Source organism: Mirounga leonina, unplaced genomic scaffold (genome assembly GCF_011800145.1).
Source record: "Mirounga leonina isolate KUSES-001 unplaced genomic scaffold, KU_Mleo_1.0 Mir_152, whole genome shotgun sequence".
NCBI classification, from domain to species: Eukaryota; Metazoa; Chordata; class Mammalia; order Carnivora; family Phocidae; genus Mirounga; species Mirounga leonina.
The window spans coordinates 7,161,874-7,174,909 of NW_023270380.1; the positions used below are offsets into that span (position 1 = coordinate 7,161,874).

General features: G+C 43.9%; 1 protein-coding gene across 1 annotated transcript in view; it reads left to right on the forward strand.

The window, feature by feature from the left end:
• The first annotated feature begins 1,169 nt into the window (after positions 1-1,169).
• MTR (5-methyltetrahydrofolate-homocysteine methyltransferase) overlaps positions 1,170-13,036 on the forward strand; it is a 100,706-nt gene continuing 88,839 nt past the window's right edge. Inside the window, exons 1-4 of the mRNA XM_035008527.1 lie at positions 1,170-2,128; positions 5,579-5,793; positions 9,950-10,039; positions 12,209-12,278. Coding sequence (XP_034864418.1) covers positions 2,095-2,128; positions 5,579-5,793; positions 9,950-10,039; positions 12,209-12,278 — 409 coding nt within the window. The 5' untranslated portion in view covers positions 1,170-2,094. The remainder of the gene's footprint in view (positions 2,129-5,578; positions 5,794-9,949; positions 10,040-12,208; positions 12,279-13,036) is intronic.

A 13,036-nucleotide genomic window follows, 5' to 3' on the forward strand; every position in this document is an offset into this window, starting at 1 on the left:
CACATTTCAACCCATAACAGTATTCTTGGAACTTTTCTTTAAGTTGTGCAAGTTTCTGTACTAGGAATTCACGGCCCCTTTAGTCTTACTTGCTACTCTTTTAAGACTAAGAAAACCCTAGGTCTGGTCAGTTTTAGCTGACAAAGCAAATATCTGATGGCTTGTTAAACACAGAGTCTGATCCACAATTCCTGCAATTTCTGCTAAGATAGAGGATACTAAGTAACTAGGTACCCAAAAGACTTTTTTTTTCTCTCCCCCTAAGGGACACCTCAACAAACAGTGAGATAGGTGATAATTTAAAACCTTACAACCTTAACAAGATCCTCAGCTCTTTAGGGCCATTCTATCCCTCCCACGCTCTTCTTTGTTCCATTCTCCCCCACTCCGCTTTTTCCATCTCCGAGTATCACCATTTTTGGCAAAGATGCTATACACATTATTATTATACTATTTTAGATATAAAAAATTGAGTTAGAATTACATACAGTAAAATGAGAGTGGCATGCAAATTTGTACTTTAAAATAAAAAGATCAGTAAACCTCGCAATTTGGTCTCAATTTTATTTTTCTAGATTCATTTGCTTTCCTCCCCTCTACCATGCTCATCCTTACAGAGCTGTCCTTTATTTCAAATTCTTTCAAATGCTGTGTTCTACTCAGGGAGTTTCTTCCCCCTGGAGAGCTCTTACTTCAAGTCCCAGTTACTTCCTTGAAGCTTTCCCCCAAAACCCTTAGAGTAATGCAGTTCCTTTTTTTTTTTTTTTTTAAGATGTAATTTATTTATTTGACAGAGAGAGAGACAGCGAGAGAGGGAACACAACCAAGGGGAGTGGGAGAGGGAGAAGCAGGCTCCCCACCGAACAAGGAGCCCATTGCGGGGCTCGATCCCAGAATCCTGGGATCATGACCAGAGCTGAAGGCAGACGCTTAACAACTAAGCCACCCAGGCGCCCCTAATGCAGCTCTTTTGGCACACTGTATGTGGTTCTCATTTTTTTCCTGTTCAATTGTTAGTTTTAACTAGTTTGTGAGTTCTTTCTCCAAGACAGCAGCCCCGGGGGGTGAGATGTAGATTGTCTTTCTTTGCATTCCAAGTGCGTAGCCCAATGCATGATACATAGTTATACTGTCAGTAAGTGACAATTAACACGCACATATGCACTTAAGAGTTTTCATAGAGCGTTCGCGCGATCTCATTTTCTCCCTCCTACAATCTTATAAAATAGCAGTTACTGCCACCCTATCATTTCCTGCTTGTAGTGGTGAGACTCAGGTTAATTATCTTGCCCCGCACCAGTCTGTAGCAAAACGTGACTAGAACTTGGTCTTGACTCCAAATTCCCCGCTCTGGACACCACAACAGGTTGAAACCAGCGCCCACTTCGCACCACGACTTAAACTTGGAGAGGCCACGAAGGCCGCACTGCCGGATATCGGGCTTGGAGATGCGCCCAGCCTCCGCAGCACTTAACAGTTTTGGGCTCCGGCAACACTGACTGCGTGGGACCTTGGACTACATCTCCCAGAGAGCCCTGGGGCAAACCCTCAGGTGATTGGTTAAAATGGATCCGTCAATACCCGCGACGTGCTCGTACAGACCAATCATAGGCCGGAAGGGGCAGGACCTCCCACGCAGAGGCTAGATTGAGCGGAGAAACTAACGTTGTAAGGTGTCCCAAAGCCCTAGGGGCTGAGATCCTCGGTCCCGCGCCCCGGGCGCCACGTCGTCCTCCTCTTCGGGTCCAGTCTGCGCCTTTCCCGCGACCCGACTTCGGGTCGCGCGTGTGTGGCCGCCAGCCCCGCGCCGAGGACAAGCCGGGTGACCGGGAAGAAAGCACGTGTTCGAGCGTTGTAGCGGCCGAGGGCGCGCCTGTCATCCCCACGCCGCGCCCAGGTCCCGCGGGAGGTCCCCCGCGCGGCGTGCGGTGCGCGGAAGGCCCCGGGCGCCGCGGGCTCCGGGGCCCTCGGTGCCCCCAGCGACCTGGGCCTCTGAGGCCGGTGCTGCCCGGCGTCGCTCTTGGCCCTGTCCTCCTGTGCAGAGTGCGACTTCCCGGCTTCGCCCCTGGCCTGCGGAGGAGGAGACTCGGCGGCATGTCACCCGCGCTGCCAGAGCTGACGCCTTCCGGTAACGCTGCCACCCGCTCTCCGCGGTTGGGTTGTTTATTGACTCCTGTTGTGGGCTCCTAATCCCTGGGGTCATTTTCCTCGCCACCTGGAGAGGCGCGCCAGGTTTCCTCGCGGGCGGGAGGGCGGCACCTTTGAACTGGCGGAGGAGCCGGGAGGTTCCACGTTGTTCTGCTGGATTCCTTCCCCACCTGCACCCCTTCCTCCCCAGACAGACAGACAGACAGACCATCAGCAGCCACGAGGCACTGCTCTCTCCCCGCGCGCCCGAAACACCTCTTCATGTCAAAGTAACTTTGCAGTTCGGTGCAGCGTATTCCAGCGGGGCGCGATGAAAGTTTTGCCCGAGTTAACGTTCTCAATTCAATACATATTTATTGAGCACCTGCTGTGCTCATACAAAAAAAGTTCACGTGTTGAGGGACGGATAAGGAAACCCAGAGAACTATTTAAAACTTACAGGAAACGATTCTTTTCCGGGGTTAGAGCAGTCGTTCTGCAAACTCCAGTGGCATAGAATCACTGTGTAAAATGAGCAGTGAGTCGTGATGCGGAGTAGCAATCTCAAGTGATTCTGATGTGGATGGCTCTGAGATTAATGAGAAAAAACGAGTTTGGCTTAAGAACTGACAATAATTTCAGCTTTATAATGAGATCTGGGCCTCTAAGGTCATCCCTGGTTAAAATCTGTGGTCAAACATACCCATAAAAACATGTGAGGTATGAGGTAGGAAAAGTAGAAAGAAGAGAACCAGTCCTAAGTAGACAGAGTATAGCTGGCTGTGGGGGAATGAGGGTGTTCAGCTTGGCGGGGGGTGAATATTGAATTCATAACTCAGAAGGAAATTTATCAGAGGTGAGCCAGTGACCCTGTTGATTCTAGGGTTCTGATGTGGGACTGGTAAAATTGTTCTTGAAACCAGTGGAAAGGTGACTGTGAAACATTTTATCACTGTTGCTATAAAAGAAGAGGTAGAGAGGCAGATCATATAGTTCTTTGAATAATATCTCTGCTTCATGACTTCTTGCCTTTCCATTTAATTAAAAAAGGAAATACGCGATTTCCCTTTCATCTAAATTTATCAGCAGCAGAATGCCTTGGCTAAATGGGGGAAATGCAGAGCTATATATTTTTGTTTTCACTGTGAGAGATGTTGGGGAGAATCTGCTCTGTTAAGAACCTGATTAGTCAGGAGTAAAGTGTACAGAATGTTCGGTATGCGATGAACCGAATATAGATAAATATGAGGGTGTTTAGGTTATCATTGTTCTTCATGGAAGATCTCAGTGACTGCTCACCTTACCAAGGGAAAGGAGAATTGCTAAGGTGGCTTACCCTTATGAGAAGGTTCTGGAGGGGCAGCAGTGATTAGAAGCCAGTGAATGATAACCCCCTACTGGAAAAGCTTGGGGAATACATGAGGATAAGAACAGTGAACACTTAAACCAACAAATCCGGCAGGAAGACCTCTTAGTTTCTCTAGAAGGGAAATCTTATCCCCTAAAGGATAAATAAGCATGTGGATGATGTAGAAGCAGGGGATTTTTAAGGGCCTCAGTTGGAGGGGAGTTTTGTATCCAATGCATGCAATTCCCATTTTATTATGTATCCCATTTAATCTCATTTTCTTTCTTTTTTTTTTTAAGATTTTATTTATTTGACAGAGAGAGAGAGAGCGAGAGCAGGAACACAAGCAGGGGGAGTGGGAGAGGGAGAAGCAGGCTTCCCGCGGAGCAGGGAGCCCGATGTGGGACTCGATCCCAGGACCCTGGGATCATGACCTGAGCTGAAGGCAGACGCTTAACGACTGAGCCACCCAGGCGCCCTTAATCTCATTTTCTGTTCACAGTTCTCTTGCTCCCACAGGTGGCCTGTTTCCCATATTGCTATGTATTCATACGTTTCCTTGTACTCTAGTCTGTGTATTTTTAATTTATGTAAATAGTATCTTGGTAAGTTGACGATTTCTGACCCTTTCGCTCAGCATTCCATCGTTATCGTATAGCAGTGCAAGTGTTCCCCACCAGTATCCACCACATTTTACTTGGCCATTTCCCAACATTGTCTCCAACGTGCCACTCCTACAAACATCCTCTTCAGTGTTACTGACGGATCAATCTGAGATTTTGTTTGGGAAATACACCTGGGATTGAGATTGCTGGGTTTTCTGCATACTTAATTTTTACCAAGTTCTGCTAGGCTGCTCTCCAGAATGGCTCTGTCCAGCAAGCATCCTGGAGGGTTCAGGTTTTCTTTGGCATTATCCAGTTTTCTAATTATTGTCCATCTACTGGGTGCAAATGCGTATCATCTTGTTTTAATTCATATCTTCACTCATGAGTTTGAGCATCTCTTCATATAGTTGCTGGGTATTATTTTCTTCTTCCTTGACTATTCGTATCTTTGTAGGGGTTCCTTGTGCATTATAGCTGTTAGTCCCTTTGAGTTTTAGACATTGCAAAATCTTCCCCCAATCCATAATCTGTTTATTATTTTTGTTTATGGTAACTTTCATTTCATAGGAATCCTTAGTTTTTATGGAATCAAATTCATCTTTTTTTTTTTAATATTATAGTTGGGCTTTTTGAGACTTAATTCTTTCTCTATTCTAAGTAATGAAGATATACTATATTTTATTTTTCCTTTTTCATGGGAATATAGTTTTATGGTATGTTATAATATTTAGTGGGTCAAATAACCTCTTTCTACTTTTTCAAAGTTAACTTAGCCTTTTCTGGACTTTTAGTCTTCCACATAAATTATAGAATATGTTTGTCAAATTTCTAATAAAAAATCAGATGTTTTGTTTAGAGTTTAAAAAAAAAAGCTTTGATTTCTTGCATATATGATGACTCCTTTCACAAGATCTCAGAACTTGTATATGTAGGGGCGAGGTTGTTTTATGGTAAATACTAAACTGTCTTAAAGACCAAAAATAGTTTATATTTCTGGATTGAGAAGTGAATACCATAGGGACCCCATGGGAAAGTGCTTAGATTTTTTATGAAAATGGGAGGAGGAATAGAGGCATGCTTTTCACCCTCAGACCTGCAGTGGGTACAGACAGACCTGCAGTGGGTACAGACGTGCGAATCTTCCCTAAGTGCAGAGAGAAGGAAAGTAGCGTAAGCCAAGCTGTAAGAGGATTATGAGGTGGAGGGTGGGGTGAATTTTGGAGCTCCCAATAGAAGACTTCTTTGAATGGGATTAGGTAGAATCTCCTACAGAGGGAGAAGGATTTGGAGCTAAAAGAGAGCAGGTCTGGGACAGTAGATGTGGGCTGTGTTGAGGGTAGCCAAGAAAAGCTGACCAAGGAGGAGGCTCCATGTTAGGAATTTTCAGGGACTCCAGTCACCATAGTTTCTGTGGCTTTCCAGTAGTTCTTAGAAACCTTTTCCACACATCTTTTCCCCCTGGTTTTGAAAGTCAGATTTTTCACTTTCTTTGAAGCAGGTGTGAAGAAAAGCCTGCAGGATGAGATTGAAGCCATTCTGCGGGAGAGGATCATGGTGCTGGATGGAGGGATGGGGACCATGATCCAGCGGCATAAGCTAAGTGAAGAAGACTTCCGAGGTCACGAATTTCAAGATCACGCCAGGCCGCTGAAAGGCAACAATGACATTTTAAGTATAACGCAACCCAATGTCATTTACCAAATCCATAAGGTATAGTATCCGCCGTGTCTCCTGTTCTCAGTCCATTATCCTATAAGCCGCTCCGCATATTGAGGGCTCTAGAAGGTACAGAAGAAAGGGGTGATTTGTTCACAAAGAAGGCGTTGGGCACAAGATAAAGGTCTTGCACTGCGATGAGCATTCAGGATAAGGAGATGAGAAAGGTAGTTTGTCTGCCTTCGAGACAGTTAAACTCCAGTGAAAGACCATAAAAATCTTGGGCAAATTGGGCTTTTCACATACACTACTTTACCTAAGTCACCACAACAGTCCCGATAAAAACCAAAAGGTGGTGGTTATTCTCATTTTGAAGATTTGGAAGTTGAGGCTCCCAGAGCCTAATGTTAGGGAGACTTCCTCACTTGAAATCCTACGTTCTTTCATTCCATTTTTCTGTCTCCAATAAAAACGGTTAGCCGGCATAAAGAAATGAGGAACTGGGGGCGGTAGGTTTTTAAAATTTAGAAATAAACACAGAACGAAATTGTTTGATAGGTTATCATCATAATTTCATAGAATTAAAACCAGAAGAGATATTGAGGTGATTGAATCTGTTTTCCTGGTCTGGATTCAGTTAGGACAAAGTGTATTTACCAGTGAAGTGAGAAAGTTTTATTTTCTGGAGAAGGGCATTGCTGTAGGTGTGTTCAGGCTCTTCTTAAGGAAAAAAAAAAAGTCATTTAAACAAATCACTTTGTGATTAAATGATCCATCGGGAATGGAAGGGATCATTCTCTTGCGTGGTCAAGACTTTGTTTTAGGTTACATGCAGAATGGCGTTCATTTGAAGAAAAGCTAAGAATGCCTTTCCTTTGCTCATAATGGGAATTCTAGGTCCTAGAAGATTGAAAATTGGTCTTGAAAAGGTGTGGTTCTGCCAAAAGAATGGTAACTGTTTCTGCTAGGCCTTGAGAATATGTAGTTAAATCCTATTATAAAATCCTAGTCGATTGGGAATGTCATCATGGGTATGAATTGCTTGGTATGGTTACAAATACGCTTTTTTTATTAAAAAAAAATTATTTATTAGAGAGAGCACAAACAGGGAGTGGCAGGCAGAGGCAGAGGGAGAGGGAGAAGCAGAAGCAGGCTCCCCGATGAGCAAGGAGCCTGACAGAGGGCTCGATCTGAGGACCCTGGGATCATGACCTGGGCCGTAGGCAGATGCTTAATGACTGAGCCACCCGGGTGCCTCCCATATAGGAGGCACTCAATAGAGAAAAGAATCCTTGCCCTGTGTATTAGGTAGGCATCTAGATGGAACAATGAGGTTCCCATGATAGGTACATGAAACAAAAATGGCTGTAAATACAATAAAGTATACCTGGGTGACCCATTTCTGGGGGCGCATTTACTAGCTGGAGATATGGAGAGCATGTCGTGTTCATGGATGAAGAAGGTAAACAGACTGTTTTTTTCACACGTGGCTATTTCTAGTGGAGCTAGTGACCACAGATCAGATCCCCTGGTGTTTAATTTTAATGGAATGTCCAAGTTATATTTGTAATGTAGGTGCCTGACAGTAAGCTGCTTTGGTGGTAATGTAAATGCCTGACATCAGGCTTTGGGTTGCCAAGATATCCATTTCAGAGACATCTCTCTTGTATTAAACATGACGCTGCTACTCGCTGAACAACTAGATAGCAGGCTGCTCCCACCCATGAGTTCCACTCTTGGAGAGACCTGGATGACCCAGACAACTGACTGTTCTCATTTTTCCCTTTCCACACCCTGATCCCCACTCTTCCGTTTTAAATTCAGTAAAGAGTGAAACTGTGAAACCCTAGGTGCCCCATCCTTGTACCCCCCAAGAAGGCAGAACCCCATGTCTGTGCTCAGCACCCCCACTGCCCATCTGCCCCTCGCCCTTTGAAGCATGGCCCTGGGCATACCTGTACCCTCCAGGACTTGTGAGTAATACACCTTTTTCTCCCAAAAGTTCCCATGGTTGTTGCTGACATACCACAAGGGCTGGTGTCACCACACCTTGGGCTCTGCCCAGGGAAACGTGTGTGGGAGCTGTCCTCAGGGAGTGTGGGTGAGCACCTCAGGCATTGCTAGCCCATAGCGGCTCTCTCAGGAGACAGAAGTCAGAGCCTCTGTTAGCATCTACAAATGCTGTCCTTCACATCCTCCTTGACTCCTGACAGCGTTCTCCATGAGAGAAGTGAGGAGTAGAGAAATTCAGTAGCGTGCCTCAGATCACACGTTTTTTAAACTGGCAGGAATAGGTTTGGAAATTGGCAAGAATAGGTTTGGAATAGGTTTGGGATAGAGGGACGTCCTGCCTGGAGTCCACAAGTGAGGATATTGAGCCAGGAGAACAGGCACAGAGAGAGGATGAAGAGCTAGAAGAAATCCCTACATACTTACCTGTAGAAAACTATACAGTATGGAAATTTTCAAATCTACACAAAATTGGAGAAAACTGTGAACTTAGAAATTTTTTTCCCTAATTTTAAGACAATACGTGTTTATTGCTTAAAAAAAAAGTAGATAATAAAAGAGGGATGCCTGGGTGGCTCAGATGGTTAAACATCTGCCTTCGGCTCAAGTCATGATCTCAGTGTCCTGGGATCAAGCCCCACATCGGGCTCCCTGCTGAGCGGGGAGCCTGCTTCTCCCTCTCCCTCTGCCCTGCTGCTCCCCCTGCTTGTGCTCTCTCTATCTCTCTGACAAATAAATAAATAAAATCTTAACAAAAAAAAAAAAGAAAATCATAAAAGAGAAAATCAAAACCAGGACATATCAATACCAAGACATAACTACTATCCATTCACATATTTTAACTTACATTTTAATCTAGTATTTATACTGGGATTTTAAAAATTAAATTTTAATTATATTCCTTTGTACTGTTTTATAATTTGCATTTTTATCTGTATACATGAGCATTAAATATTCTGAAACATGGTTTAATAACTTCATAATGTATTCTATGTATATATTATTAATTACTTAACTAATTCACTTATTCCTAAGCATTAATGTTTCCAGTTTTTCTTGTTTTTTTTTTAATTTAATTTGCTGTCATAAAACAAAACCCATAGATGAGAATAAATTCACTTTTGACCACTACTCCAAATTTCTATTTTTTCTCCTGAGATAACCATTTACATTAATTGCTGTATGTCTTTCCAGATTTCTTTGTTACGCATTTACATATATATGCGTACATATATATGCGTACATATATATGTACATATGTATATGTGTATACATACTTACCTGTAGAAAACTCATACTGTTGTATACATGCATGCTTTACACTTAATGGTGTCCCATTTTACATATCAATCAATTTTGGTTTCTACTCAATATTTTTGGAGATCTTTCCATGTCAGTATATGTAGCTATACACAATGTTTTTAACTGCCACAAAGCATGTTATAAAATGGATACATTCTAGCTTATTTAGTTTTTTCCAGTGGTGGATGTTTAGGATGTTTGTGACTTATTATAAATATGTGTAAATCTTGGTTTTCATTTCCCAGCTATTTTGTAAACAGGTGTTCATCAGTTGGGGAGGGGTTGGGTTTAGTCACTATTGGAAAATCAAGAGAGTTGAGGGATTCCAGAGTGTTCATCGCATTGAGGTTGTGGAGGTGTCGTCCAAAGAGCGAAATGAGGAAGATGGGTTTCGAACAGGGAGGATAGGAAGGCACCGAGATCCTCAGGGTTCTAGAAGGTGTGCCGATCTGGCTCAGAGGGACCCGCAGAGAGAGAGACTGAAACGATTACGGGCAGGACTGGGCTCTCAGACGTAGAGCCGTTGCCAGTGGGGATCAAACTGTGCTGAGGCTGGAGAGCGCCATCCTGGGTCAGAACCTGTGTCATCACACAGCCATGCCATGGAGCTGGGTTCTAGTACTTTCCATGAGAAACTGGAACTCAGGGTTTAAGGAACTTGATTCCATTCACCCAGCTTAGCATGTGAACTGTGTCTGAATTCAAGCTCTGCGTTTGTTTATTTATACCACATTCCTCTCTCTGAAAGCCTTGTATCATTTTGCATCTCTGGCCTCTAGTGCAGGGCCTGCACTTAGGGAGCAGTCACAATGTGTTTGGTGGGGATGAACAGATGTGTTTATTGCTGGGCGACAGGGGCTTTGAAACTCCGAGCACTGACATTGCTATCTCGTTGCAGGATTACTTGCTGGCTGGGGCAGATATCATCGAAACAAACACTTTTAGCAGCACTCACATTGCCCAAGCAGACTATGGCCTTGAACACTTGGTAAGAATGCCCTTGTTCTCAAACTAAGATGTTTCTGGGCATTTACTGCCTTGATAGTTGCTGGTGAGAAAACCATCAGCCGCTGCAGCGTCAAGCTGATGCCTGTGGTCAGACTGGGAAAGCGCTTTGAATCTCTCTGCTTATGAACACAGCAGACCATTCATTTCTAACTGATTTCTTTTATGGGCAAGTAATCAGGTAAAAATGATACTTATTAAGCAGTGGCTGCTGATAAAGGCGCAATGATCAGCTGTGTGTGCACCCTTTTTATGACCTGGGTGGCAGGTTTTTTTTTTTTTAATTGTGGCAAAACACGTGCAACATAAAATTGACCATCTTAGCCATTTTTAAGTGTATGGTTCAGTGGGATTAAATATATTCATGTTGCTATGCAGCCAGCACCACCATCCATCTCCAGAACTCTTGTCATCTTGTAAAACTGAAGCTCTGTACCCATTACATTCAGTAACCCCCGTCCTCCCCTCACCCCCCTGGGCCCCAGAAACCACCCCTGTACTTTCTTTCTCTATGAATTTGACTCCTCTAGGTACCCCACGTAAATGGACTCGTACAGTTTTTGTCCTTTTATGACTCTTAGCTTAATGTTTTCAAAGTTCACTCATGTTGTAGCAAGTGTCAGAATTTCCTTTTTAAGGCTGCATAATGCTCCCCTGTATGTATGTGTGTGTGTGTGTGTGTGTGTATTACATTTTGTTTATCCATTCGTTTGTTAGGGACACTTGGGTTGATTCCACCTTTTGGTGATTGTGAACAGTGTGGCTGTGAATATGGGTGTACAGAAAATGTTTGCATCCCTGCTTTCATTTCCTTTGAATATATACTCAGAAGTGGTAATTCTGTTGCCTTTTTTGAGAAACCACCATACTGTTTTCCACATTGGCTGCACCATTTTATATTCCCACCAGCAGTATGCAAGGATTCCAAGTTTTGTACGGCTTTATTGACACTTGTTATCTTCTGTTTTTTCATTTTGTTTTTGTTTTTTTTTTTTTTGATAGTAGCCATCCTAGTGGGTGTGGGGTGAAGGATCTGGTTTCTTTTTAATCAATATGATGCTCCTTTTTCAAATTTTGTAAAATGTGGATGATGGGAGTACATAGTAGATGCTGCCGTACCCACGTCTGTGTGGGATTTTTCCAGACGCATGCCTCTGTTTTCATGCAACACTGATTTCTCTCATGATGTTGGGACTTTGTGAGATCTCGCGTCTTTTGGGTTATCAAGGGAAAATGATTAGTTTTGTGTGATTTAGGGCAGGAGTTGGCAAACTTTTTCTGTAAAGGGCCAGATAAGTGAATATTTTAGGCTTTGTGGGCCATATACAGCAACCACTCAACTCTGTTATTATAGTGCAAGAGCAACAGTAAACAATATGCAAACGAATGAGCTTGATTGTATCCCAGTAAAACTTTATTTATAAAACTGGCCTAGGCTAGATTTGCCCTGGGACCTATAGAGTTTGCCAACCCCTATTTTAGGATATTCTGGTTTCTTAATTACCACGGTGCATAGGATCTGAGAAGGGCTCATGAAGACCACAAGTCTAGCACCTTCTAATCTGTTCTGGGAAAGGGTTTCAGGAGGCCTATGGACCTCTTTAAATTGTAGGCATTATTTTGTGTGTATGTGCATACTTTTTATTTCCTAGTGAGGGGGTTCATGGCCCTTTACCAAATTCTAAAGAGGCTAATAATCTGCGAAAAGTTCGGAACCCCTGAGTACAACCACTGTACAGAGAAGGAAGTCAGGGCCTGGAGAAGTGGCTAAGGGAACTGCCCAGGCAGGCCCTGAGAGAGCTGGTCTTCGAACCCCCGTCTCCTGTCTCTGAAGCCTGTGCTTTTTCCATTCCTGTGCTTTCTGTGATTCGCAGAGGATTTAACTGCATCAGCTTACTCTTTGACATACCAGATGTCCAAGAGATTGCCCTTTTTCTAATAGTTAGCTCATGGCTAAGGGGAAGAAGCTCAGAGTGGTTCTCAAGGACTCTTGGCTCTCCTGCTTCCTTCTTGGCTAAGATTTCGCTCAGACCTCCTATTAATTCACTCGACATTTCCTTACTGAATAAAACTGGGTTTTATAAGGTCACGAATCCCTAATTTATTGGGTGGAGGGAGAGAAGTGCTAGCTAATGTTTGTGTTGATGTGTAGGCCTACCAGATGAACAAGTGCTCTGCGGGGGTGGCCAGAAAGGCAGCCGAGGAGGTGTCTCTCCAGACAGGTAAGGCACGGCTGCAAGGATGGCTCCTTTGAGAGTCGCAGCTGTCATGCGCTGTCGTCATTGCGCTTTTCCCTTCCATGACAAGTGGCCCACCAGCAACACTTCAGATGCTGTTTCGTACCTGTGGGTAGGTGACTTCTTTGCAGTTTCATAATCAAGCCCTCCCCGGTCTCTCTGAATTGATTCTGTCACCCTGGGTTTTGGGCTCGGGGTTTCCTCTACTGCGGGTTCCAGCTTCACTTTGTAGCTATAGCTACTTTTTCTTTTCATAGTTAGAGCTTCTTCGCATGTTTACAGCGAAGGTGATTTTTCTCCTTTTGGAAGCACATTCAGGTGACAGTTGCCTGCTCTAGTTTTGTCGGTTAACATTAAGATATTTGATGTTCTCAAATATCTTTGAAGCTACCATCGTCCTTGTGATTGGCTTCTGTAGGTGAGGAGCCATTGCCTTTTGAGCATGTTCTGTGTCCTATCCCTCATGTCCTTGAAGGCTCTGTGCAGCACACAGGAGTGTGGCATGAGACTCAGCCTTGCTGGAACACGAAAAGCGGCCTCTTGAAATAACTACCCTCCTGGCTGGCTGCCATAACATGACTTGGGCGCCAGCTGGTGGGGAGGCTCTGAGGGAGGGAAAGGAATAGGAGAAATATATGGAGCCCCTTAAGATTTGGAAATGTAAAATTATTGCCAACAGGGGAAAATATAAAGCAAAATTGCTAGGAAGTGAGGCACAGCATACTAATGAAGAAAGACCGAAG